Source organism: Fundulus heteroclitus, chromosome 17 (assembly GCF_011125445.2).
Source record: "Fundulus heteroclitus isolate FHET01 chromosome 17, MU-UCD_Fhet_4.1, whole genome shotgun sequence".
Lineage (NCBI taxonomy): Eukaryota > Metazoa > Chordata > Actinopteri > Cyprinodontiformes > Fundulidae > Fundulus > Fundulus heteroclitus.
The window spans coordinates 14,601,185-14,629,101 of NC_046377.1; the positions used below are offsets into that span (position 1 = coordinate 14,601,185).

Here is a 27,917-nt window from a genome sequence, read left to right on the forward strand (position 1 = left end):
AGGGGCCCTAAAGCTGGAAGTTACAAAATAATGTTACAGATTTATAACTGTAATGATATGTAATAATCTCTCTCTCTCTCTCTCTCTCTCTCTCTCTCTCTCTCTCTATATATATATATATATATATATATATATATATATATATATATATATATATATATATATACACGTTTTTTTTAACATCACCATTAGTATTAGTAACTTTTGCTCTTCTGTTTTAAATGTACCCAATTATTTTGGTGTGATTGCTAATATAATGATTGGCCATATGTTTACCCAGGCTCATCTCTCAGTGAATGAAAATGCCATTCTGCCCATGTGTTGCGTCTTCTAAGATCAATATGTGCACACATTGATTATATATCTTCTGAAATAGGATTTCTGTCATATGTAAAACGGAGTTGAACCAAGGAGGCTTAACAATGATTGTTGTGTCGAACATAATGGTCTAGACTGTGAAGATTAATGAGGCTCCTTCATTAGTCTCATCAACTCAGCGAACTGCATCAAGATTTTTGACCTAATCATTTGGTTAAACTGCTGTTCCAAGACCATAAACTCAGAATCGGGCTTAAATAAATAACAGAGCATATATTTTTCTTGTGAAATCCACATTTTGCATATCATTAGAATCCTAATGTCAGATGTTCTTCATCATATCATGAATAGACTAGAAGGACTGGGTGAGCATCCTGTGTGATCTGAGGAACAACAGGGATTTCCGTCATTTCTTTTTTTTTTTTTTTTTTTTTTTTTTTTTTTTTTTTTTTTCGTCATTTCTGATAACTCAAAAAAATATAAATTGCTGCAAAGGCTTTACAAAACAACTTCTAAAAGCTTTTGCCTCCCCGGTTCAACAAACTAAGAGGTAATGCAATGTTAGAAACACTAATAATAACTAAAGTTTTAAAAAGTAAAAAATATAATATTATTCTAAAGGTGAAAGTTTTGGACTTGTTTATAGTTGCCAGTGATGAATGAATTAGGAAAGATTTCTGTCACATTTAAAGGAAAATGTCAGGACATCTGTCTTCGAGCTTGATCTCTGCTGTTTGTGGGTCACATGTCAAAATATCAGCAATAGACACAAGTGTATTTATTTTAAAAAAAATGCTTAAAGTAGAATGAAGCTGATGATTCATCAATGTCAAAACCTTGACCATTTGATCTGTTTTGCTGAAAGTCTACCCTTTGCTTGTTTTAGACTGATCACGTTAGATTGGTTTCTGAAGCATTCATGAGCACACGAATAAATCATTTGCTTCTCTTTTCTTCTTCTCTTGCCTTTAGTGGGAAGATCCCAAACGGCACAGACGCCATCAAATCATCAATGGGACACAGTGATGGTGAAGGTCGGATAAGCCCATGTGTTGATTCATTAACATAAAACATACCACATGCAAATATACACTATACATTGCACATATTTGTTGCATCTTACAATTTCCACACTGTCAGCTGATTAAAAATAAATTTTGCCAACCTTTTTATCAACAAAGAATGTGATCACACCCTGTGGTCCTTTTAACCATCTACACTATTTGTTTTTTACTGAGCACATGCTTTCACTACTTTGAATAACATCTCATTATTCCATATGAACTTGATTTATTTTTATTCCACCTACAGGGCTGTGTAAAGGTATTTGCCCCATTTTGGATTTATTCAGGGTTTTTTTTTTTTTTTGCTTTTTGTCTAACCTAAATATTGTTGATCAAACCAATTTTAATATCGGATAAATATAGCCAGAGTAAATACAAAAAGCAGTTATCAAGTGATGATCTGTAAAAAGTAATTACCCCCTAAACTATAGATACTTACTCCACCCTCAGTGGCAAACACTGATATCAGGAGTTTGCAGTAGCTAGTAATGGGTTTTTAAACATCACCACTGTGAAATTATGACCCACTGTCATTTGCAGAAATGTTTTACCAGCCCCATTGGAGGAGTTTTGAGTGTGAAGAGCAAGTTTAAGATAATACTGTCATATCTGAATTTAATGTAAGTGCAGGCTTTGGCTAGGCCACTCCAAGAGTTAATTTTTGTTATCATTCAGAGGTGGCCTTGCTAGTGTGCCTGGGTTCATTGTCCTGCTGAATAAGTAAAGTATGACTGGGCTTGAAGTCCTGTAATGGATAGAAACAGATTCCATCATAGATTCCATCAACTATGGCAAGTTGTCCAGGCTTGAGGACGCAATGCAGCTACCACACTAGCACCACCATGTTAACGGCCTGCTAGATGGTCTTCTTCTGAAACGCTGTGTTGGTTTTAGGTCAAACGTTTCTGTGCCATTTACTTTCCAAAATGTTTCCCAGTCCACATATTTTTTTCCTCCAAAGATCTTGGGAATCATTGAGATGTTTTTCGACAAACGTGAGATGGCCTTTCATGTTCCTTTAGGTCGGCAGGACCATTAATGCCCAGTCTCTCTTTCCTATTGATAAATCATGAACACTGTCCTTGGCTGAAACTAAAAAAAAAGGCCTGCAGTGCTATAGATGTTGTTCTGTGTCTTTTTTTTTTTTTTTTTTTTGCTGACTTCTTAATTGAATTGTCGATTTGCTCTTGGAGTAATCTTGGAGTAACCAGCCTCTCCTGAGAGGGTTTAACGGCTGCTATGTGTTTTCTTTAGATGTGGATTATGGCTCTCGCTGTGGCTCCCTGTCGCCCCAATGTCTTAGAAATGGCTTTGTAAACCTTTCCAGACTGATAGACATAATTGACTTTGTGTTTTCTACTATGTTTGATTATTTTCTGCTCTGTCAACCTTCAAGAATGTCCTGTTTAAATTATCTAATTCAACTGCAGGTCAGGGAATAATCAGGCCTGGGTTTGGCTTGAGAGATTGAGCTCAGCTTCCTAAAAAATGTTTAATCACAGTTTGAGCATGATTTAACAGTAGAGGTTTCCCAGAGGACCACGTCAGTTTGTGTAGCATTTTTTCCTTAATGAATAAAATAAACGGAAAGCTGTTTTTGTATTTACCCAGGTTATCTTTATCCAGTGTTAAAATTGGTTTTATAATCTCAAACATTTGTGTGACAAAATAGTAGAAACTAAAGAGATCTGTAAGGGGGCAAAGACTTTTTCACAGCACTGTAAAATGTTTTTTTTTTTTAATCCCAAGAAATGTTGATGAACTGCATGAATGTTACCCAGTGATCATGCTTTCTGTTAATCACATTACTTTCCACAAGAGGGCAGCAGAGGGATTCAGAAAACAGTTACTGAGGTCAGGCTACGTTGTCTACCAGCACATAACCGCCGGCGTTGTGAATGACTGCCTCGTTTGTGCCTGTTTTCAGGAAAGACTCAGGTGATGGGAGAGATCAAGATCGCTCTGAAGAGGGAGATGAGGACAGAGGGGGAGCATCTGGTCCTGGAGATCCTCCAGTGTCGCAACATCACCTACAAGTTCAAGACCCCAGACCACCTGCCTGGTATTAAAACGCACCCGACGATCTAACAGGCCTGAACAGTGTCACGTGGTCACGCAGCCGTTCACACCTACCCGAAAGCTGGAAAATCCAGGCAAACATCTGGTTGTCCTCGTAAAACCTTGGGTCATTTTACAGAGGCGTAACTGCTGTTGTGAAATTCTTTCCAGCCAACACTCGGGTTTAGTGCACCTGTACATAAAAACAACATGGCTCCCCTATAGGCTTATGCACATTCCTCTTAAACAAACAGCACATATTAAATACAGAATAAGCCATTTCTTTCTACTCTCATCACCACCATTAAGAATTTTTTTAAATCTAAATAAATGAAAATATAATAAATAGACTTAGAAATCAGTAAAAGTAATAAGGCATATACTACAAGAATATTTAAAAAATGTTTTGTACATCTTGACCACAATACCGCTTATTATATTTACACATAATTAATTTAGCATGGGCTGGTATAGTGACAAGAGAGTTTCACAGCATACTGGTACAAACAGGAGATACAAATGCTTCTGTGTTTGCATAGTTGAAGTTTTTCCTCCGTTCCTCGGCACAGATTGCCGCTCACAGTGGCTTCTTTCTGCCGTGTTTGTTGTAGGTTTTAACGCTCAAGCTGGCCGCCGTTCCTTCAATTTGCATTTGCTTCCAGATGGGATCTGGATATTGGCAGCTCTCTTTCCTTCGAGATCATAGGTGCCCCCGGTGCAAACAATTGCTCAATGACTCAGAGCATTCCAGCTCATTACAGCGTAGCGCACAAATGTCTGCAACTTTGTGAAATGTTTAGATGTTCTTCTTTGGACCCCCTGCTCAATTTGGTTTCCACCGCATTTGTTTCTTGTTTCCAAACACGGTTGGTAATTAAATTAAACTTTGAATCTTTTACCATAAATGTGTACATACATGTTTAGGTCTTCTGTATCTGACAGTCTCAGGATCTCGTGCGCTAGACTATTTCCATTTGTTCCGTTCTGTCGTGTCATTTCTTTTGCAAACCGGCTGCATTGGGGTCTTTACAGCGATGTGTGTCCTTCTGTTCCCCACAGACCTTTACGTGAAGCTCTATGTGGTGAACATTGCCACCCAGAAAAGGATCATTAAGAAGAAGACCCGAGTGTGCCGCCATGACCGTGAGCCATCCTTCAACGAAACGTTCCGCTTCTGCATGAACCCAACAGGACACTCGCTACAGGTAACTCTGACACGCCCGGAGCTCAAATACGTTGTTTAAGAATAGTGACGATCTTTTTTGATAATCGTTGACTTTGTTGTTTTTTTTAAAAAGCTACAAGCCATGAAAGAGTACTTCAGAACATTCAAAGAAATGTCTTTCTTTTTCTCGGTTATCCAGAGCAAAGTAGTTCACTGCAAAAACATAACTAAAAATCAGTAACATTTTCTTGAAATTAGTGTATTTGTCCTTGAGTTGAGCAGGTAAATAAGATGATCTGCCAATGGAACAAGATTTTTGCACTTAAAATAGGAACAATTTGTCTCCATCATCTTTCTTCAAGTGCAGTATGTCTAATTCACTTATTTTATGGGTCAAAATACTCATTCCATTGGCAGATCATCTTATTTAGCTGCTCAAACCTGGACAAATACACTCATTTCAAGAAAGTTATACTTATTTTAGTTCTGTTTTTGCAGTGTTCATAACTGAAGGTGAACAGAAAAGATAATTGTTCTTCTTTCCCTCTTTATCTACAAATAAAAAAATGCATAGAGCGTACTGATAGAGGACTGAAAAGTGCTCTGAGGTGTCAAAGGCTTAGGATGTTGTTTTATATGCTAATTCAGGTTTTAAACTTCATTCCTGCCTAGTCTGCTGTGTTCGTTGGCCTTAATGATGCTGCAGTTGTTAACTAATGATCTCTAAGGAACCAAAGATGCCCTCACAGAGCATCTGTATTTATACTGAGATAAAACAGCACAGCGGTGGATACTATTACGTGACTTCTGGAGGCATTTGCTTGCACTGGATTTTATTTACTGGGATCAGAACCAATGCATGCTGCACTTTTGAAATCTCGTAAAAATGAACTACGTTCTTTTTCTTCCACTTCACAATTATGCACTACTTTTATAACTGCCTTGTCACAAAAAAAAAACACAAACACATTGAAGTTTGAGGTTTTTGTGGGAAATCTGGGAAAAAGGCCATGTTTTTAAGCAATAAACTAAGGAAAAAGGAAAGAAAAAGTGAGACTTATTACTTTCTTTCTTCTCTTTCAAGCTTTTCCTCGTGTCAAACGGAGGCAAGTTCATGAAGAAGACCCTCATCGGGGAGGCTTACGTGTGGCTGGACAAGATTGACTTGCGCAAACGAGTCGTGAGCTGGCACAAGCTGCTCGCCAGCACGGCTCAGATCCACTCATAGAGGGACGCGTCGGACTTTAAAGGGGAGAAAAAAAAGCAAAAAGATGATTGGATTTCGGGGGGAATCGTCAACCGTTGTTTGGGACTTGGGTGGCTTTTTTTTTGGTTTTGGATGATGTTGTCAGCATAGGAACCTTGGATTCACGTTTACATGAAAACGAACACGTTTACAGGGCATAGGACGCACCGTGGTTAATCCCGGAAGAGACGCAAACACGCAGGTGCTGCGTTCAGCAGAGGTCAGGTCAACCAGGTATTACTCACTTCGATCCACAAACACACACACATGCTCATGATTCATTTGCACAATCATTCCCACCCAGGAGGCCCCTTAGCTCTGATGTAAAGATACAGGGACTAGATACGTGCGTAGATTAGAATTTATTTATTCGGATGCTTCGATCCAGTGACGATTCTTTTCATCAGCATTTATTGCTTTATTTAGAGTTTTATCGAATTTTAAACCATTTTAGAAAGCGAAGGCAAAGAAGGATCTGCCACAGAATCATGCTATTTATTTTTTTATTATAGTCGCATAGAATTCTATTTTCTGTCTCTCAGTTATTTCTCAGATGTTTTAGAAGCTCATGCTTGGGAGGAGCCGCAGTTTCAAACACACTACCTGCCTAGAATACCAGGTCAAGTAAGAGAAAGAAAACAAGGCCGTATCAGATTTTATGGTTTAATGAACAAGTGTACTTTTCCTCCTTTGTTTAATCAATTTAACTGAATTTGTTTGATAAAGTTTTAATATAAATACATACTAGATTGGATAATATACAGTATATTGTGCACACGAGTCTAATTGGCATGCAGCGCCACATGTTTTGCCACAAAAAAAAAAACACCTCTGAGGCCCACTTTGTAAATAGTGAAGTGTCATAGTTGAAGATGAAAATTATTAGATAAATAGATATCTTTATCACAGACAATCAAGTCTTGACGATTGTGACGTAAAGGTTTTATTTATCCATGATGCCCCCCCCCCTCTCTCCCCCCTGTAGAATGTGATATATTGAGCGTACTGAGATTTCCTGTTTTATTTTTGCTTCGTGAGATCCACACACGCTGTGAGTCTCAAAGTGCTGTGAAAACGTATTCGTTGTTTACATGTTTCTTCTGTTGTGCTTTTTTTGTCAGACTGAAATGTTCCAGGACATCAAGCTATTTTAAAATCAGACTAACATAATCTAATTAATAAAAAACAAAAAAAAAACAAAGCTAATTACAAATGAGGTTTTCATTATTTTAAAGGGGAAAAATGTAAGCCGAATCAGCCCGGCCCTGCATGAAAACATAAATCCCTCTAACCCTTTTTTGCCTTAAGAGGTAGATACTTGTTGCAATTAAGCAGCCGTAAGTTTTTCTACATCACTGGACAAATCTGGCCCATTCATCTTTGCTCCACATCTTTAATCCACAATGGAAAGTAATGACACATCAATAGGCCACCTCAGACTTTCTTTTTGTTTTAATTCAGATGTAGGTCTACGTTGATGCTTTGCATCAATGTCTTGCTCTGAAACCTGGGTGTTGTTGAACTTAAGTAACAAACTGGCATCCAGAGATTCTCTTTCAGGGTTTTCTTGTTGGTTTGATCAGTCACTGCAAGTCATTAAGGCACTGACAGGCAGAATAACTCCAGACGATGACCACCACCACCGTATGAATGCCAGTATGATGTTATTTTTTGCTTAAATGCTGTGGTAATTTTATACCAAACATAACAGGGCTATACACATCCAGTTCCAGTTTTGTCTTTTCAGTCTAAATAATATTTTTCCAAAAGTCTTGAGGATCATCAATATTTTTCTGGGGAAATGTGAAATGGCCTCTGTGTTATTTTTGGTCTCCAGTGGTTTTGGCCTCTGAACTCTTCTATGAATGCAAATGTTTGCCATTTCTCTATAGCTGAATCATGGCCACATGAGTCCTTCAGTGCATTAGATGATGTTCTGGGTTTGTGACCTATTGGACAAGTCAGTGATATGCAGCTGGAATAAATTTAGGAGGATGGCCACTGGAAGGGCTCACCTCTGTTCCATGTTTCTACACAAATGGTAGGAATCAGTAAATGACATCGGCATTCGAATATTAATTTTTGCATTTAATCCCATGATATTGATACACACATATATATATATATATATATATATATATATATATATATATATATATATATATATATATATATATATATATATATATATATATTCCATTTTTTTTTGATGATCTGAAACATTAAAGTGTAACAAAGAAGCAGAAAGAGAAGAATTCTGTACGGCGGGAGCAAATGCTGTTTTCCACATCACTGTACACCAGTCTTGCTTTAGTTTGTAAGGCCAGCAGTCTTAAGAACGCATGCTTTTTGTGGTAATTTGCACTTTTTTCCTGCTTAGAATGTAAAAACGGGCATCCTGCTAAATTGTCTTTACTGTGAGAACGCGGAGCAGTAAAATGAGATAACGACACATGTTAAAGCACTATCGCTGTCCTGAGATAACTGCTGTAATATTGCCATGTTGATGTTTATTTAGCTGTCATTTTCAGAGTTATTTTTGCGGTCCTCTATGTCCGTTATATCTTGACAAACGTTTGCTTTGTGGAGGTTAAGAGGTAGTGCTACTGGTTCATTCAGCGTCATCAGCCAAAACGAGTAGTAACACTAAGATCTGAGGGATTTCTATGCAACATCCACTGTAAAGAGGGAAGGAGCTGCATCTTAACTTGCCGGAAGTAAGTCACTGAGTCTTAATTTGCACTGCTGCATCCTCCACAAATGGTTCCTGCTTTAATTTCATCTCGTTTTCTTTTCAACTCGTGATTTTTTTTTTCTTTTTTTTTTTTGTAATGCTGTACAGATGTTTATTTATTGCCCGTGAGACAGTGTCACGTTAAGTTATATTGCATTTGTTTACAGTACATATCAAGTGTACAGAGGAAAAAAAAAAAGTTTTTTTACACAGTGTAGAGCTTGTTTACAATGTCAGGAGGACGTGTAACTCAGAGATAATATGATACGTCAAGAAATTTCCTCAAAGTTAAAAGAGATTGACGTATGTAAAAAAAAAAAAAAAAAAAAAAGAACATGCCTATCGCCTGCACCTACCCTTTGATTATTTTTTATTTACAGTCAGCATATCAGAAATTACCAAAACAAAAGACTGGAAAAGATTGTAATTAATGGACACTATACCTGAACTGATAGTAGTTTTTAAGGTTTCTCTGTAAGTTTGTGTTTATTTTTTTTCCCCGTTGATATTCATGTGCTTGTGTGTGGCGTGTCATTTGGCCTATTGCATAACTCATCTTTTAAGTGTTTCCACTCAAAAACCTGCTGTTACTCACAACTATTTCCACATTTTCACACGCAGATTTAAACACAGACGCCATCTCCCTGTTTTACAGCATTGTAAATATATAGTTTAGTTTTTTTAAATATATATATATATATATATATAGATACTTATAAATATATCTAAAATGGGGATCGATGAGTAAAAGAGGTTTTAGCAGACACAATAAAGGGAAAGTTATTTTCGTTCTATCAGTGTATGGTGGATAGACTGTAAAAAGGATGTTTTTGTCTGGTCGCGGGGACCCAGATTGACTAAGCCCTTCACACAGAACACTAAAAGGTTACCACAGTCTTAACACAGAAGTCTTATCGTGACAACGCGAGTTAGTCGCAGGAGAATTTAAATGTCTTCACTGGATGTTGCATGTTCTGTTGGTGGTTCATACTATTTTTGTGTCCAGATATTATTAGAGAAAAACTAAAACGAGAGAGAAGGCGTGGAAAGATATAGAGCAAAAAAAAAAAAAAAAAAAAAACATGTCATCGTGGCGGTGGACAAATGGAGAAATGTTCAATTTATTGACGATGTATGATGGCTGTACAAAGATTATGCTTGTAAAACCTGTCTGGTTTTTCACATGTAAGTAAAAAGAAAAAAAAAAGAAATCTACTGTCATGGTTTTGTGATTGTACACAGGAGGTATTGATAAATTATGCAAAACGTGCTGTAAAAATGGCTATTGCCCAATGTCTAAATATTAAATATCAGTACAAAAATGAATCATTTTCTTCTGTGCATTGACTTTGATAGGCAATCATGAAAGAAATAAAGTTGTTGTTTTTTTCCTCTTTAAATTACTTACAAGACTCATAACCTGCAACAATCTTTTATTCTAAAGTCCCCAGGCAGCTCCAGCGATCACACCGGGATGTTGGCACTGACTTCAACGGTCAGGAGCACGCCAAACCAAACATCTGAGGTTAAAACAGAGCAAATGTCCCACAAAATGCCAACGTTCTAATTATGTGCACCTCAAAGGATATGTCTGTGTTTGGTTTAGGCCATTTTAAGTTGGAATGAATAAGTGTCCTAATCTATTTCTCACTTGAAATTGGATTTTTTTTCTTTTAATTAAATTCAAACATACAATTTTGAAAGGTCTCTTCTTCAGTTTTAAGAGTTTGTTTATATCATTTGAATCACTCAGTAGTGTTGCAATCAATTTTAAATATCAGCAGGCTCAAATCTGTAACAAAACACACAGACTGTCATAAGGTCTTAATTACTTTACATGATGGTACATTTCTTTTAAAAATCCACACATGCTTTTTTTTTTGTAAGGTGAAGTAACAGCTTTTTGCCAGAAGGTGGCGCCATGCTGTCTTTTATAGTGAGGCAGCGCCTCCCTACATCCTGAGGCGCAGGTGTTGGGCTGGTTTTGCTGATTAGCATCGGTTCCTCTGCTCAGGAGTGTGTGGGAGTGAACAGATGGGGCTTGTTACCAGTTCCTGCCGCAGCGGCGCTTTTTCAAGCTTCAGATGTTTCATGGCCAGGTATGTGGATACAGCTATGCACTTCATGACATATCAGGAAGTACACGGCAACTTTTAGATAATTTTTTCATGTAAATATATTATGGGCTATAAGCTTGAACTTTATTTTTTAGTGGTTCTTCAGTTCTTTTAAATGTGAAATCAATTTTGACGGGTTTTACAGTATAAATAAACCAATATCTCAATATATTATCTAAGTACAAATGAAAGGCAAAATGTTTACACTGTTTTTGAAAGGCTAAACTCCTAAAAGTTCCTTTTTGCTCACTTTGCAATGCTTGTACAGTGCTGATTTATTCCAGCTGCGTTATTTCTGCAGAGGCCTGGTAACGAGTCATTAATTTGAGTCTGGTGTGTTGGAATAAGAAACATTTAAATGTAAAAGGATAATAGCTCTTACTCTATAGGTCCAAGTAGGACATTCCCCACCAGCTGTGACTTCAAAATATGTTCCACATGCATTTAAAGCCATATGATAGTTTCAATGAGAAACCTTTGAAACAAATTTCAATATTCTACACAATGTTAAGTGCTGCCCTGGCCGTTTTATGCTGTTGCTTAATAACCAGTTTTGTTTTTTTTAGATAAAAATAACACAGAATTCAAACTCAACCCTTTATTCAACCAACTTTTTACCAAAACTAGTAAGTGTTTAAAAAAGAACACATACTTTCTGAACTCTGCGCAGGGGGCGGAGCTTGGTGACGGAGGGTTGCTGGTTCTGCTTCTGTGATTGGTTGGGAGGATGTAATTACAGTAGTATTAACATACATGATAGGCCGGAATGCAAAAGGAAGGAAAACTGTTCTATTGAACTTTTTATTGACCTTTTTTTTTTTCTATCACAGCATAAATCTATTGATCAGTACATATTGTTATTAAATAATCATCTGGCCCTACCTACAGTATAAATGTAATCAGTGTTGCCTTTATACATTTTTTATCTCAACTTTTACATGATGCTAATACTTGAAATACTTTAAATTATAATTTTAAATGGGTGTTCTAACAAAGAGCAGAAAAAAGCTTTATCACAGTTTTAATTCTAACAAACTTTACAATGTTCCTTTTATACTTAACAACCAGAAATGAGAATGACCTTATTTTCCTTGTTAAACAAAACAACAAACTCAATGCAGTTGTAAAAATCATTAAATCCTATTAGTCCTTTAACCTTCCAATCTGTAGTCATAAAATATGGATTATTCCCATAAGAATGCCGTTCTAGACACAAGCGGCTGAAATGAGAGGGGTGAGGACATTCTGGAGGAAGCTAATAGCAGAGCTTCTGCTCCTACACATCAAAATGAGTATCCTGAGGTGGTTAGGGCATCTAATCAGGGTGCATACCTTTGACCCAGCATGTCCTTCTTGTTTAAGACCCTGGAATTTGTATATTAGTATATACTACTAGAATATGAGCTAATGTTACCTCCGCCACTTGTTGAATATGCAGGCATAGATGGAGGATTGGTGTGTTCATCTTTCTCAGCCAAAGCATCACATCTGCAACTGCTTTCATGTGTTTAGTAGGTTAGGTTAACTTCTCGCATGCTTCTTTCCCCCCCCAGTGATAACGGTATCAAAGCACAGTCATCCCCCTCTGGATTGGTTCTCATTTTTTCTGCCCTCCAAGTTGTCCTTCACATTCATCAGTGTCTTTTCTCCATAAATACTCCTCTGTGTCCTCACTTTTTGTTTGTAAAGGATCCGTCGGATAGCTAACTCTTAAAGATGTGTTTATGCTCTTCTTCTGCCTTCAAAGATGCGGTTTGCGTCAGGCAGAGGCATTAAAATGTCCAGCTGTCATTCTGCTTCAGCAACTCGCTGACCGGAGAGGATGATCAAAACGACAGGAATCTGGAGGGGCCACATCAGACAATGTCGCCGGCTGCATCATCTCATCTCAGGTTGAACAGAGGTTAGATTTCCTTGCAGTGGCCTACGAGGAGTTATTTTTGCTATTTTTTTGAGAGCTTACTTGGACCTACTTGTTTTTTAAACATGTCACAATGGTTTACAATATGGATGTTAATTTGTAAAACAATAATAATAATATTAAGAATAGTTGTTGTTGTTGTTGTTGTTATTATTATTATTATTATTATTATTATTATTATTATTATCATTATTATTATTATTATTATTATTATTATTATTATTATTATTATTATTATAGGTCTTTAGCGTCAATAAAATATGGAATCAACTTAATTTAAAAAGGCAATGTGAGAGCAAAATGTATAGCTGGTGTATTTTTAACAATATCAAAAATGAAGGTGGTCTGGTCAGCCTCAATTTTATCATGGGGATTTTTACAATAAAATTTACGTGGCATGATAAGATCTATTGCTAACAAATACTCTTGGAAGTCACTTGATTGCAATATAGTTTAGGAATGTGAAATTTAATCATTGTATCCAGTTGGTTTGTGAATGTCTGAGGCAATTTAGATAGCATTAGTTAATAAATAGTAGCATAATGACAACACTACATATGGCAGTAAGTGGACACTAAACATTGCGCTGAGCACGCTTTCCTTACCGTGAAACGTAGTGGTGGCAGCATCATGCTGTGGGTATGCTTTTTTTCAGAATGGACTGATAAACTAGTCAGAGTTGATTGGAGGATGGGTGTAATAATCCTGATAGAAAATCTGCTGCAAAAGACTGAACATGGTGGGTAAGGTTCACCTAAAGCCGGGCAAACACTGTGCGAGTTTTTGCCCTTTTTGGGCCGATTCTTCAGTCGTGCGAGAAATTTTTTGGATCGGGCCGAGTTTCAGCTTGATCCTGTGTCGTGTAGTATACGGAGGGTAACAAGGGGCGATTCGCCTTTCCCGACCACCTCCCGATCAGGAATCGGACAGTTGTTTGAAAATCAAACATGTTTGATCAGTCGGTCCTCATGAGTGATGGTGAGCACGTCCTGCTGTTGAAGCAGAGTTACGACCATCTACGAGCCGACTTCCCCCGACTACACATACTGCGTACTGCACGTAAGCGCAAACAATTAGATTATTTTTCGTCTTCTCAAACGAAATAATAGGAGTGGAAAGAAGCATAGTGGCGATACGTGTGACATGGAGTCAAACTACGGAGGAGCAACTCTTAGAATTTCCAAAGCAGCGTGTTTTGTTCTAGTAAGCCTCATATTTAACAGTGAGCATCGACACTTCCACCTTTTTCTTCGTCAACTGTTGACATTTGGCTTCCATATAGACGAGTCCAAGTAGCGCCATCTCTCTACGGGGCTGAGTCTGACGTGTGGTTTTTGAACACACTGTGTGAGCAGTCAGGTCGCATCGGGCCGCACAGTGTAAGAACATATATCGTGAGCAGTGAACTTTTAAACCCTGCAGTTTTGTCGTACAGTTAGAGCTGTATATGAGTACCACGACTGAAAATATCGTGTAGTGTATGCTCGGCATTTTGTTTCAAACAAACAACTAGAGCTGACGTCGAGTGTTCTAGATAAAAGCATACTGATCAACCGGTTGAAAGCCAGACCTAAATTCAGTTGAGAATTTTCAGCAACACTTGAAAGTTTTTGCTCAGGGATGCTTTTCCTATAGTCTGAGCTTTAGCTTTCCTGCAAAGACAAATGGGCAAGTTCAACCAATGAACGTGCAAATACGGTGGAAACATAGCCCAAACGTCTTGGAGCTGTAATTTCCACGGCTTTGAAACGGTTCAAGGAACGAAAACCGGGAACATTTTGTATTTTACAGGGAACAGAAATGAAACCGGAAACGTTATTATTTTTTTATGTTCTGGAACTGGAACACTTATTTAAAAATAATGGTAACTGGTTAATACCGGTTTTATTTCGTTCCTCAAAGTTTTCGTTGCCTAATTAACTAAAAAAAAAAGAAGTAATTAATTTCCTTCGCACGTTTAACCTGACTCCGTCAGCTGTATGTCGCTCCGCCTAGCTTCACTTACATACATCTGGGACATCGCCCATAGAAAGTGATTTCTCCAACCAATTTTATGGTCTGGCCAATCAGGACGCAGGGCTGGAGTTTCATAGATGTGATGTAGTGGAGATGCGACCATGACGTAAGACTGTTTTGATAGCAATGGCGGCTCGTCGAGGAAGCAAGCGTTAACATTGATGCTATTTCTTCCGTGTTGTCCAATCTTTTTTTTTTTTCCTGCGTCGCTCTCACAGCGTCACGGGTTGGCTTCGGTTTGAGTGGTTGAAATAGCACCTCGATAAAGATGACCGACAAGTGGCTTATCCAATCATATGCAAGGATTTTTGATAAGGCCCAGTCCCAGATGTATGTGGGTGAAGCTTGGCAGAGCGACATACAGCTGGCGGAGTCAGGTTAGCGCACGTTACCATGACGGCTGAGGTTCACTTCCTGTGTGACATCACATCACACATTCGCTGACTGAATGGAGAGAGAGTGGTGTCTCCACTAGAGCTACACATCTAAAATAAGAGATAAATTACGATCCATCGTTAAGTAAAACGCTCATTCCAAACACAATATCAATAGCTATATTTGTCAAACGAAAGGAACGAAATTAACCGTTCCGGGAACAGTATTTTTTTTTTGTTCTAACCGGTTCGGGAACGTCAATTTATTGGTGGAACACATAACCGGAAACGTTATAATTCCATTTCTGTTCGGAACGAACCGATTGGGGGAAAAAAATCGGTTCAAAGCCCTCTGCTAAGGTTGCTCTAAATACTACAAAATGCAAATTTATAAATTTCAGGTTAATTCCTGTGAGGAATTAATGGAAATAAATAATTGAAGCATGAAAGCAAAGTGAAACAAATCCTTCTCTCCTAATGGTCAACATTTCTATCCATTTGATGGACACTGTGGTGCACGGTCTGCATCACAACAGTCGGTTTTGTAGCTTTTTAAGTGTAAATGGAAAACACATTATTTTCTTTAAAGGGCATAAATCTGTTAGAAATCTGTCCCTAGTGTTGACCTCAATGAGTATCCCAAGCATCGAAAGAACAAAATACTACTCTGCAAAGTTTATACCAGTTGGCGGGGGTTGTGAAATCTACCAGGAGCTGAGGTAGGCATCAGGAACAGTCAATTAGTAGAAGTCAAACTGTGCTGAATAGATGGCCCTGGGGGTACACCTGCAAATGTGCCAATGTTTCCCAGTTCTTAATAATTATGGAAGATGTTTTCAGGTAAATTATTCAAGGAGAACAAATAGCGCGTGGCTAAAATACTTTTCTCAACATTGTAATGCCTAATGACAGCATGAAAAGCATAAGAACCATGAAGTAAAGCCACAATGTATCTACTTAAGTTGTCACTGCTTCCCTCCAGGTCAGGGACCGTGACCCCTGAACTGGGAGACTAGCAGGATTTTAAAGACCCCCCCCCACCCCCAAGCACAGCTAAGGCTCCTCAGAACCCTCAAGCTTGCAGACCTAAGCTTGAAAGGATAAGGCACAGCTACAACCTATAACATCAAATCTCGTCAGATCCCCTCCCTGGGGGCAGCTTCCATCACTTGGTGTCATGAAACAGGCACCTTCTCCGGGCCTTAACCTATCCTCCTGACAGAAAGTCTTTCACGAATAGTAATGTGATCAGTCAATGCACAGAGGGTACAGAGGCTGCCCCGTCCTGACTGAGACATCATATCATACCCCCTCGCTATCATTTATTTTTTTTCACCGAGGCAACAAGGTGTAGCCTCTGAAACCTTAAGCAAGAAGGAGCTAGAAGAACATGCAATATACCCTTACTCGTATTCATAAATTGGCATTTAAAACTACCATATGGCATAGAGGAAAGAAATGCAACTAAATATATTTGCGGTAGAAAAAAAAATGGATGCCAATTTTTTTTTTTCCTTTCTGACTTAAATTTCTATTTCCTGTGTGCTTGTTGAGCAGACAGAACGAGTTTGAGCAGCCTGTGGTTGCGTTCATGTTCAGTTGTGTTGGGGGAAAAAGGCATTCTTAGTACAACTGTTATATGGAGCGTTATAGGGCATTGTGTAGATTATATATTGATATGATCTTGTTGAGATGTTATGGTAATTCCCATGCCCCCGTTATGTAGAAGTTGGAACTAACACCCTTTAAAAAATCAGCTGTCCAAAGCTATTTCTAAAGAAAAGTGAATTTTAACCAAAAAAAAGCCAAATAAAATTTAGCAGTATTATAAAAGGCTGCATCATGTTCTGTCCTCTGGATTGGTTTCTAAGGGAATGGTAACTTCCAGATACCTAAATAAATGGATCTGCATGGCAAATTATCCATAGAAGTAAGTTGAAGTACCACAATGTTTTTAATTGGGATGTCCCAATCAGGGTGTTTTCTCCTCAATAGCAATCAGTCTTTTTATAAATATGTATTTGCTTATACCGTGTTCCATTTTGATTCTTCAGTTGTACAGTATGTACACTCAGTAGCTTTATGTTGCATTAACAAAGCATATCTATCTTCAACCATGCATACATCGTTGTCCCACTTACCTAGAAATTGTTAAGTTGGGTGGTGTTTAAAAATGATATTCCTCCAGATCACAATTGGCACCTTTTTTTTACTAGTAGCAACATTAATCATGGGACAAAAATGGGGAAGAAATAAACAACTTATAGTTAAAAGTTTATGAAAGAAAACCATCATCTATCAACACAATTTGGCTAGTAACAAGCCCATGCAAGGCTGTCTAAGTGTGAATAAGGACTTTTTCCAAGAAGGCTGGTCAGAAAACTGGAACTATTTTTTTTTTGTGCATTCAACTGCAATTATTACATTTAACACATGAGTGAGAGTACATGGGTTTTTCTGTCCTATGAACACTATCAGCCTATGATTGTTGTTCTGTGTAACAGATCTACAGCTACCAATTTCAGTTTTCTTTTTTTTTTCTTTGTAAAATATTGCTTTGTAAAATTGATGCCATTCATGTCAAGTTACAGTCAAAATATGTCCTTCATTCACCATTGGGGAAACTTCCATGATGTCTGTTTATTAAGCTTTACATTGGGGGGAAAAAAAACAAAAAAAACAAAAATTTTCTTGAAATCTGAAGACCCAACCTGTCTGAAATTTTAAAGTCGTTGAAAGTGTGGACATGAAAGTGCCTTGAGATGACATGTTTCATGAATTGGCGCTATATAAATAAAATTGAATTGTTCAAGCTACCTTCCTAATAATAAAAGCAAATTAAGGGGACAAAGCATGCCTTTTATGGACGGTATGGCTTAAAAATGACTATAGAGCATTGCTGTAAAAATAAAAAATAAAAAGTCTAGCTTCATGCTTTTTCCATCTTCTTACGGGTTCCATCTTTCCTCCCTCACATTTGGAATTGCCATTGAGGAAGATATCCATCTCTGTCAGCTCATGTAGAGATGGAACACATGTCCCATGATCTTGCCAAGAAGACATTGCACGGGGGTGATGGTGATTAAAGTTTAAACTTAGAAATCATTTGTTGCCACGGTAACGCACTGGGCTAGTAGGATTTAATGAATCAATTAAGCTTGACAGCCTGTGGGGAAGGCAAGTGTGGAGAAGATGTGTACTGGAGCTAGTACAGTGCCTTGCAAAAGTATTCACCCCCCTGGCATTTTTCATGTTTTCTTGCCTCTACCTGGAACCACTCATGTAGGATGCTTTTCCTTGGTGGCCAAAAAGCTCACGGTGAGGATGCTGTTTTTGGGGGCATGGGATGTGCTGGGTTTTCTCCTGACATGCAGTACCGTTTTCCTTTGTGGCTGAAAAGTTCAATTTTAATCTCATCTGACCAGAGCACCTTCAGCCATGCATTTGTGGAGTTGCCCACGGACCTTTTGGCAAACTCAAAACGTGCCTTCTTATTTTAAACACTAAGTAAAGGAGCTCTTCTAACAAGTCGGTGACAAAGTTGTTAAGAATAAGTCCATGTGATCTTTTCTTTCTGGCCACTCTATGGAATACAGCTTATTGTGGTCCTATGGGCAGATCTTCCAGTCTCTGCTGTGGTGTTCTGCAGCTCCTTCAGGGTTACCTTTGGTGAGCAGCCCTCTCTCTGCAATTTTCTTGTGGTACCATGTGCTTTTCATCAAAAAACTTGGTTCATGTTTTTTTAACCCCACACTGACTTATTCTTCTTAACAACTTTGTCCCTGACTTGTTTGGAGAGCTCCTTGGTCTTCATGGTGTGATGCTTCTTGCTTAGTGGTGCTGCAGCCTCTGGGGAACTTTCACAAAAACAGATCATGTTACGCTCATTTCCCTTTGTGATTTTTGAAGGTAACCAGAACCTTCAAAAATAACCAGAACCGTTTGCAGGCTGCATATAAAAAGAGTGAATACATGTTCCCTTGCCCATTTTTATTTATTCTTTACATATTATTGCATTTTTTCGTGCAGGTCCATCACTTAAAATAAGATTTTAAAACATTTAAGTTACAGGTTGGATTGTGATAAAATGGGGAAAAGGTCAAGTGGAGCGAATACTTTTGAAAGGCACTGTACACGTGGAGGACTCTGATTTGATTAAGCAAGGATATCCTTTATGTTGAAGCTTTGTCTTGCAGAGAAAAATTTGACAAGAAAAGATAACATTTCAAGTTTTCTGAGGGCGGTCAGATTTGACAGATCAGCTTCATCATATTAAATCATGCCCTGCAGCTTGAACTGTGCTCTGTATGTCGACAACAACCATCTTTTTGTGTATTCCAGTTATAGCAGTGTGGCCATTAAAAAAAAAAAAAAAAAAACAATATCCCCAGTATGTTGTTTTTACTAGGCTTTATTTGGTCAACTGTCTTCAAAAACTTTCATGAATTACAACTTAGTTCTGGAATATATTCTTTGTTTTGTATGGACATTATTAATGGAAATTAGGTTTATTTAAATAAATCAGCCCAAAATGGAAGCAAAACTTGTTCTGTAGAATGTACTTGCACAATCAGTCATGTAATGTGTAAACATGGCCCACCTAACGGAAATTAACAAAAATGGCCGGAGAGAAGTGGGTGAGCACTTTGTAAATGGTACATGGTAGATACCTTGTATTTGTATAGCGTTTTAATTTGTCTGACCCCAAAGTGCTTTTATACTGCAGTCAGTCATTCACACCCTGACAGTGGTGAGCTATGTTAGTAGCCACAGCTGCCCTGGGTCAGACTGACAGAAGCGAGGCTGCCATACATTGGTGTCACTGGGCCCTCTGACCACTACCGGTAGTTAATTTTCAGAGGGCTGTAGGCCCAGATGTGACTCCCATCATCCATGTGCACTTCCGTCACATAATGACGTTGGCATTAAAGGCTGTCCAAAATTGGCATAGGAGTCCGAAGCTCATTTCCTACCCAGGATTGTTTTCTTACTGTTGACCCCAGGAAAGATCAAGGAGCAGAAGCTAGGAGCTATAATTAGAGGTATTCGGATGGAGCCAGAGACTCTTTGGCTCCATCTGAATACCTCGATTGGGTAAGGACTCTTTAGCCAAAGCGTAAGCGAGTCAACGGTCGTCGTAAGTGATGTCCGAATAGCGCCGTCATTAAGGAAGGAGGTAGGAAAAGGAGCCTGTATGCTTCCTCTCGCAGCTAATTTAGCATAGGAATCTCGCAATGTCCCTTACCAACTCTAAGGAGTTATAAGGAACAGAAGCTAGGAGCTATAATTAAATGTATTCTGATGGAGCCTCTAAGAGGTCACAACTCTCTTTACAGGTGGATGGGAGCAGTAAGATGAGGATAGAAGGCCACATCTCTCTTTAAACACCCCCACCCAACAATGTTCCTAATGCTCTCAGAAAACAGACAGCACTGCCACATTTCATTACACACAAACACACAGACTTTCCTTCCCCTGCAGCTTTGTTGTTCTTGGAAGCTAACCTGTGGTTAACTGGACTTTACCGGTCAACAGGTTAAAGTAAGAGTTCAGCGGGAAATGTTACTGACATTCATGAAACTTTACATGAAGGTAAAATACTTACTGATTTTTTGTTATTTAGTTGTTGTTTTTTTATATATTCTAGTCTACATGAATAGATGAGTTATGATTATGACTTAAATTTAAAAAAATATTTAATTATAAAACCTAGTCCTGGAAAAAAACAGTTCATGTCAAAATCCAGTAGCTTGAAGAACCACCTTCATCATGAACATGGAGTTGTCTCTTTTAAGACTTTATTCATCTATACTATCATTGCAGACGACCTTTTAAGCCAATGTTCTTTATGACAATACTTCCATAAATTTGTCACAATTTGTTTATGCACAGCTGGGGTTCACCCACAGCATTTCCATCACACTCAGATCTGAGTTTTGACCAGATGCCTTTTTACAGACTGTTCAAAGGTTTACTTGGCTTTTGAGGATGATTGTACTGTTGCATGACCCATTTTCAACCAAGCTTTAGCTGTCAGATGGCCTCAGATTTAACTCTGAAATGCCCTGGCATACAGAGGAGGTCAAGGATGACTTTAAGACTGCAAAATTCCAGGTCTGCAGCTGCAAAAGATACCCAAGTTGAACGAGGGGTGTGTGTGTGGGGGGATGGGGGTTGTCTTGTCAACATGTCAGTTTCTTTGTTTGTGTGAGAAATCAATATGCTTTATGGATTTTAAATAAGGATTAATCACATATACACTGATCTAAAATACAGTCTTTAGCTTTTAGACGTGGGGCTTCCTCTTCACGTTGTAGTGGTCAGCAGCGCTGTCTTACAGCAAGAAGGTGCTGGGTTTTCATCCCAATGAGGTTGTTTCTGTGAGGCCTTTGCATCTTCTTTCTATATAATTAGGCTGTGTTCCACTATTTGTATGCGATCTTTGTTGAACTGCGATGAAATGCTAAATCTGTTTAGTGTGTACGCCTCCACTCACCAATAGGTCACTGATGGGCATCAGCGTCCAGCACCCTTCACACCTTGCAAGAATTAAGGGTGTATACAAAATTTTTGGATTCCTTGTCCTTTTACAGGTATTGGAATGAAAAATACTAAAAACATGATTTTTTCTTGCAGATATTCTCTTCAACAGTAATGATCTGTTTTGATTTTCTAATACTTGATGTAAACTGATCATTTTCTGACAGATGTGAGTTAACTAGCTTTACATACATAAGTATTTTTAACATCCCCGCCTAGGACGAGATCCCTGACGATCAGCTTTTGTCAGTTACAGTGAAACCTGAGAGGGGCAGCCTGAGCAGCTATTTGCACAGTAAATATATTTAGGCGATTCAAATAACAGCAGGTGGGCAGCATTTTGCTCAGTTTGCCAGTTGTGACTCTTGTTAAAATACACATTCACCACATTAAGTTGTCCACACAGAAATAGAGATGCACAAGTGATATTTCCACAGAAATTAACTTTGGGTTTAACAGAGAAACTTGGTTTATAACTAGACTCTTTGAAGAGAATCAGCACTATTTTAGAATTTACCTCAGTGGATTTCGCAGCAAAGGGAAATGTCACTTCATATTAAGTTTGCCATAACCCTTGGAGCAAGTAGAATTTATTATCACATTTCAGCATAAACAGAAGCACTGCACTATTGAAAATTAAATGAAGGCTCATAGTGATATGCATAATAAAACAGTGTACCATTATTAGATGGGAATTCTGAATCTTTCTGGAGATGTTGCACTGAATGAGAAATGGACCGCAAATAGGTCGAGGCCAGAAAGTGCCGTCAGAAATGCATGTGACCCGCAAAATTATCCTCATAATTAGCCGACTTGCAATGTAGTTTGTTATTGAGGATGCAAAGAAGGGAGGGTTTATGAAAAAAGAAAAAAAAACTGACAAGTCTTAACATTTTATCACTTGGTAGACACTGACTTGGGCAGGTCTTAGTGAATGGGACGTTTTACAAATGACATCACATTTGACCGGAAACGGCCTGGGTTTTCCCGATGGTCGGACAAGCTGAGTACAAGCTACAATGGCAAATACCACAATACCAATCATTTTGGTAGATGACAACATCCCGGGAGCTTCATTTTAACTTTCTTCAATCGATAAACCCAGCGTAGAACAGCTTAAACATTGGCTGAAATGTGGAGGCCTCAAAATTAGTGGAAAAATGGCAGTAAAGTAGAAAGGTAGGAGAGGCTGTGTTCTCCTGTCGCATAACGGATCAAATGTGAGAAAGAAACCTGCTGAATCTGAGTACAATCCATGGCCGAGCAGCTGCATCCAAGCCATACATTACCAAGCACAATGCGAAGTGTAAATTAAAGGATGACGCCGCTGGATTCTACAGCAGTGGCAGTGTGTTCACTGGAGTGACAATTTATGCTTCTGGCAATCTGTTGGATGGGTTTGGTGGCTACCAGGAGAGCAGTACTTGTCTGACTATATTGTGTGGGGTTGTTTTTCAGGAGCTTAGCTTTTCCCTGTAGTTCAAATTAAATGACCTGAATCATTCAGCATACCAAGAGATTTTGAACAATTTCATGTTCCTAACGTTGTGGGAGCAGTTTGGTGTTGGCCCCTTACTCTTCCAACACGACTGCACTGGAGCTCAAAGCAAGGTCCCTAAAGACATGGATGAGAGTTTGGTGTGGATAACCTTGACTAGCCAGCACAGAGTCCTAACATCAAACCAACTGAACACCTTTGGGATGAATTATAGCTGAGACCAAGGGCCAGGCATTTTCGTCCAACATCAGTGTCTGACCTCACAAATGCGCCTCTGTTAAAAATTCACATAAACACACTCTAGAACCTTGTATAAAGCCTTCCCAAAAGAGTTTAGGCTGTTACAGCTGCAAAGAGTGGACCAACATCACATTGAACCCCATGGATTACGTAAGAATGGGATGTTGCTTAAATCCATATGAGTCAAGACAGGTGAGTGAATACTTTTGCCAATATAGTATATGCTTGGTCTAACGGTCCATTTGGAATGCCATTTTGTTTGATTTTAAATTCCTGTCTTGTGGTGTTTCTGTGATACATACTTCACAGTTGTGATGGTGTTCTTAAGTTTGCAAGCTTCACTCTTTTATCACCTAATGTAGTGATGGTCATTATGACCAGACACTTACATTTTATTTTCAGCAGACCATAGGGTATGTCTCCAAAATAAAGGTCCTTGTGCCTGTGTGCATTTGCAACCTGTAATCTAGGGTTTTCATGTTTCTTTCAGAATGGTGAAACTGGCATTTCGGCCCATGTAAATGGAGATCTTTTATCACTCTGAATAATGACATGAACCATTAGACATCGGAAAATGTTACCCATGAAGCAGACTTGTGAAGGTCCCCAAGTCTCTTTCTAATATGAGTAACATTTAGTTTGTTTCAATGTCAATGAGAAAAGGTCTCTTTATTTTATTTTTTTTACTGATGGTGTCTGGTTTCAATAGTCGGTACTTGAAAACATGAACCAGCAGAGTACTAGTTTATTTTAAAATACCTTAACAAGGACTGAGGTTTTATCTGACATGATGCAGGCTAATTAATGGTGACATAAATTATAAATCTGTGCATGTTTGTGCAAAATGTCCGTCCGTCTTCTTCCGCTTATCCGGGGTCGGGTCGCGGGGGCAGCAGCTTCAGTAGGGAGGCCCAGACGTCCCTCTCCCCAGCCACTTGGGCCAGCTCCTCAGGAGGAATCCCAAGGCGTTCCCAGGCCAGCCGGGAGACATAGTCCCTCCAGCGTGTCCTGGGTCTTCCCCTGGGCCTCCTCCCGGTGGGACGTGCCCAGAACACCTCACCAGGGAGGCGTCCAGGAGGCATCCTGACCAGATGCCCGAGCCACCTCAACTGGCTCCTCTCGACGTGGAGGAGCAGCGGCTCTACTCTGAGTCCTCCCCGGATGACTGAGCTCCTCACCCTATCTCTAAGGGAGAGCCCAGACACACTACGGAGAAAACTCATTTCAGCCGCTTGTATCCGGGATCTTGTTCTTTCGGATCACGAGCTTTGTCCCAAAGCTTGTGACCATAGATGAGGGTAGGAACGTAGATCGACCGGTAACTCGAGAGCTTCGCCTTTTGGTTCAGCTCTCTCTTCACAACGGATCGGTACAGCGCCCGCTTCACAGCAGACGCTGCACCAATCCGCCTGTCGATCTCCCGCTCCATCTTCCCCTCATTCGTGAACAAGACCCCAAGATACTTGAACTCCTCCACTAGGGGCAGGACATCCTCCCCAACCCGGAGAAGGCACTCTACTCTTTTCCGGTTCAAGACCATGGTCTCGGATTTGGAGGCACTGATTTTCATCCCGGCCGATTCGCACTCTGCTGCGAACCGCTCCAGTGAGAGCTGTAGATCACGCCCTGATGAAGCCAATAGGACCACGTCATCCGCGAATAGCAGAGACGCAATCCTAAGGCCACCAAAACGGATCCCCTCAACACCTTGGCTGCGCCTAGAAATTCTGTCCATAAAAGTTATGAACAGAATCGGTGACAAAGGGCAACCTTGGCGGAGTCCAACTCTCACCGGAAACGAGTCCGACTTACTGCCGGCAATGCGGACCAGACTCTGACACCGGTCGTACAGATACCTGACAGCCCTTATTAAAGGGTCCGGTACTCCATACTCCCGGAGTACCCCCCACAGGATCCTCCGGGGGACACGGTCGAATGCCTTCTCCAGATCCACAAAACACATGTAGACTGGTTGGGCAAACTCCCATGCCCCCTCAAGAATCCTGCTGAGGGTATAGAGCTGGTCCAGTGTTCCACGGCCATTTTGCAGCCGAGGATCGGAACGCCAAGGTCCCCGCCCTCTACTGCCACCCGTTGCACAATGCACCCGACCCCTTTGGCCCCTCCGACAGGTGGTGAGCCCATTGGAAGGGGGACCCATGTTGCCTCTTCGGGCTGAGCCCGGCCGGGCTCCATGGGCAAAAGCCCGGCCACCAGACGCTCGCCAACGTGCCCCACCTCCAGGCCTGGCTCCAGAGTGGGGCCCCGGTGACCCGCGTCCGGGCGAGGGAACACGAGGTCCAATAATCTTACTCATCATAAGGGGCATTTTGGGCTGCGCTTTGTCTGGTCCTTCACCTAGGACCTGTCTGCCTTGGGTGACCCTACTAGGGGCTTAAAGCCCCTGACAGCATAGCTCCTAGGATCATTGGGACACTCAAACCCCTCCACCACGGTAAGGTGGCAGCCCAGGGAGGGGTGTTTGTGCAAAATGTTCTCCCTAAAAACCAGTAAAGGGGGGGGGGGGATCTGGATATTAGACTTCCATTTTTATGTCCAAAATGTGAAATTGTAATTGCAAGCAGTTTTTCTTTTTCTGATCATAAGTGGATACGTAGACTTTTAGGTTTATTTTAAATTGATTTACATGTTTAAAATGAAACAAAACCAACTCGCCAGTAGAGAGAAATAAAAGATTGTTTCTATGATCCTAGACAAGCATGTCATTATGCAACCATCATATAGTGACTGCAGGAGCTACTGTTTTCTTCTGTGGGCTTCATATGAAGTCTCATTGTTTTTATCTGTGCCACAAACTAAACTTTTTTTTTATTTTTTATATGCAATTTAAAAATGTTGTTTGAATTATTCTCGGATGATTTTGTTAATTTAGAAGGGCCCAAAATGATTAAAATCAACTACATTTTATTCATATAGCACCAATTCATGAAACATGTCATCTCAAGGCACTTTCCAAAATTACAGACTACTGGCAGATTTGTTTAAGGTTTTCTTTAAAGTTTATAAATATGTTTCTTCTGACTTATAATGTTAATGTTTTGTAGTGACCCACCCAAAGTCCCTTCTTGAATATGATGGAGAATCTGTGGAGGGAGCTTAAGACCAGTGAGATGGAAAAGGAGGCCTGCCAATATCAAAGACTTGGAGCTCTTTTGTAAAGATAAAATTGGCAAAATACCAGCAGAAACATGCAAAAGGCCGGTCAGCAATAATAAGACTTTGATTACTATGACAATGTACATGTTTCCTCTGAATATTGCATGGTGTGTGTAGTTTTATTTGGGATGGTTAATTTTCAACATGACATTGCTTTCTTATATAAACTGATTTTAACCGATAGCCCTTTTAACATTGTCGCGGTAAGGGATGCCAGTCTAATTTACTATTGGGGGGCGACTTTGTTCAATAAAAATTTTAAATGTAAACTTGCCAAGGGTATGAATATTTCTGGGTTTAACTCTAAGGGAAAAATTAAACCTGATTTTAATTTTTCAGGGTTTTTTTCTGCTTTGCCACAAAAAGTAATAACTGCTCGTCCAACTGTACTAAAATCACAGTTACGCAGACGCCAATGCAATCCGGCATGTGGTTCCCATCTGGAAAAAAAACCCTACTACACTTTGTGGGGGCGCAGCAGGCACTCGTGTCATAGCTTTTAGGATAGTAAACACACATTTGGGTTCATTTCCTCTAACCGAGGAAAAGCCATTTGAACACACAGTCGCTGCGTTTCACGTCCCAAACTGTGGATGTTTTTTACAGTGTGCTGATTGGCACCGATCTGCTGCGCCCGCCCCCTTTTCCTCTTATTCTTTCACACAAGCTGTTAGTCCGCTGTCTTTCACATGTGTCAGACACTTAACAGTAGGCACATCAGACCCTAAATAAGCACCCCCCCCCAACTTCACCGGTGGGAGGAGGATGAGGAGAAAGAGAAGGAGGGGAGCGTCAGATAGCGACTAGATTAGATTCGTTTCCAAACGCGCACCGATGGCGCTGTGAGGCGTTTGGATGAGGAGGAGGGGGACACTGCTTTGGATTTGTGATCAGTTTTTTGCGCCTCTTTTCCACTCCATAAATCATTTCTTGGGCTGAACATAAACAAAGCTATGGATTATTCCCTCTGTATGTTGGTTCTTCTGACGAGCCTTTCGTCTGTTTCGCCAGGACAATTCCCGACACCCCAGATGTGAGTACAGCCTCAAAACAACCTGTTCTCCAAACTCCTCGGTAGTCGCTGTGAAGCGCGCATAAAGGCAGCTTTAATTGTCAGAGCCGGTTCTATGTGCACAGATGATCGCCTTGCCTGTGTGAAGTTTTAACACTTTCTTCCTTTAGTCAAAGTTAAGGGGATTACTTTTTTATAAAATTATTTCAAAATTCACATGTGGTTAATGTCAGACGCAACTTTGACTTCATGAAACATGATGTTTTAGGCTGCTCTCCTTTTTTTTATTATGAGCCTGCAGCAGTGTGACATGTGGTCGCCTGGCTGTCACATGAATCATACTGGAGGGATAAATTAAGTCCCGAGTGTCTAAACTTTTCCACTGAGTTGCACATTTATGGGCACTTTTGTTGTGAATTTGAGTTGCATAAAGTTAT

At 39.7% G+C, this 27,917-nt stretch overlaps 2 protein-coding genes and 1 long non-coding RNA gene across 3 annotated transcripts in view; all 3 read left to right on the forward strand.

Annotated features, from left to right (window-relative positions):
• LOC105931149 (protein piccolo) overlaps positions 1 to 7,037 on the forward strand; it is a 68,571-nt gene extending 61,534 nt beyond the window's left edge. Inside the window, 4 exon segments of the mRNA XM_036148970.1 lie at positions 1,291 to 1,352; positions 3,310 to 3,444; positions 4,500 to 4,645; positions 5,690 to 7,037. Of these exon segments, the coding sequence (XP_036004863.1) occupies positions 1,291 to 1,352; positions 3,310 to 3,444; positions 4,500 to 4,645; positions 5,690 to 5,833 (487 nt within the window). The 3' untranslated portion in view covers positions 5,834 to 7,037.
• A 3,527-nt stretch (positions 7,038 to 10,564) lies between these two features.
• On the forward strand, positions 10,565 to 13,360 carry LOC110368961. Its single transcript, XR_002428575.2, has 3 exons — positions 10,565 to 10,684; positions 12,450 to 12,605; positions 13,279 to 13,360. It is a non-coding gene; the product is annotated as an uncharacterized LOC110368961 (long non-coding RNA).
• A 13,796-nt stretch (positions 13,361 to 27,156) lies between these two features.
• cacna2d1a (calcium channel, voltage-dependent, alpha 2/delta subunit 1a) overlaps positions 27,157 to 27,917 on the forward strand; it is a gene marked incomplete in the record, with an annotated part of 123,005 nt that continues 122,244 nt past the window's right edge. Inside the window, 1 exon segment of the mRNA XM_036149334.1 lies at positions 27,157 to 27,501. Coding sequence (XP_036005227.1) covers positions 27,422 to 27,501 — 80 coding nt within the window.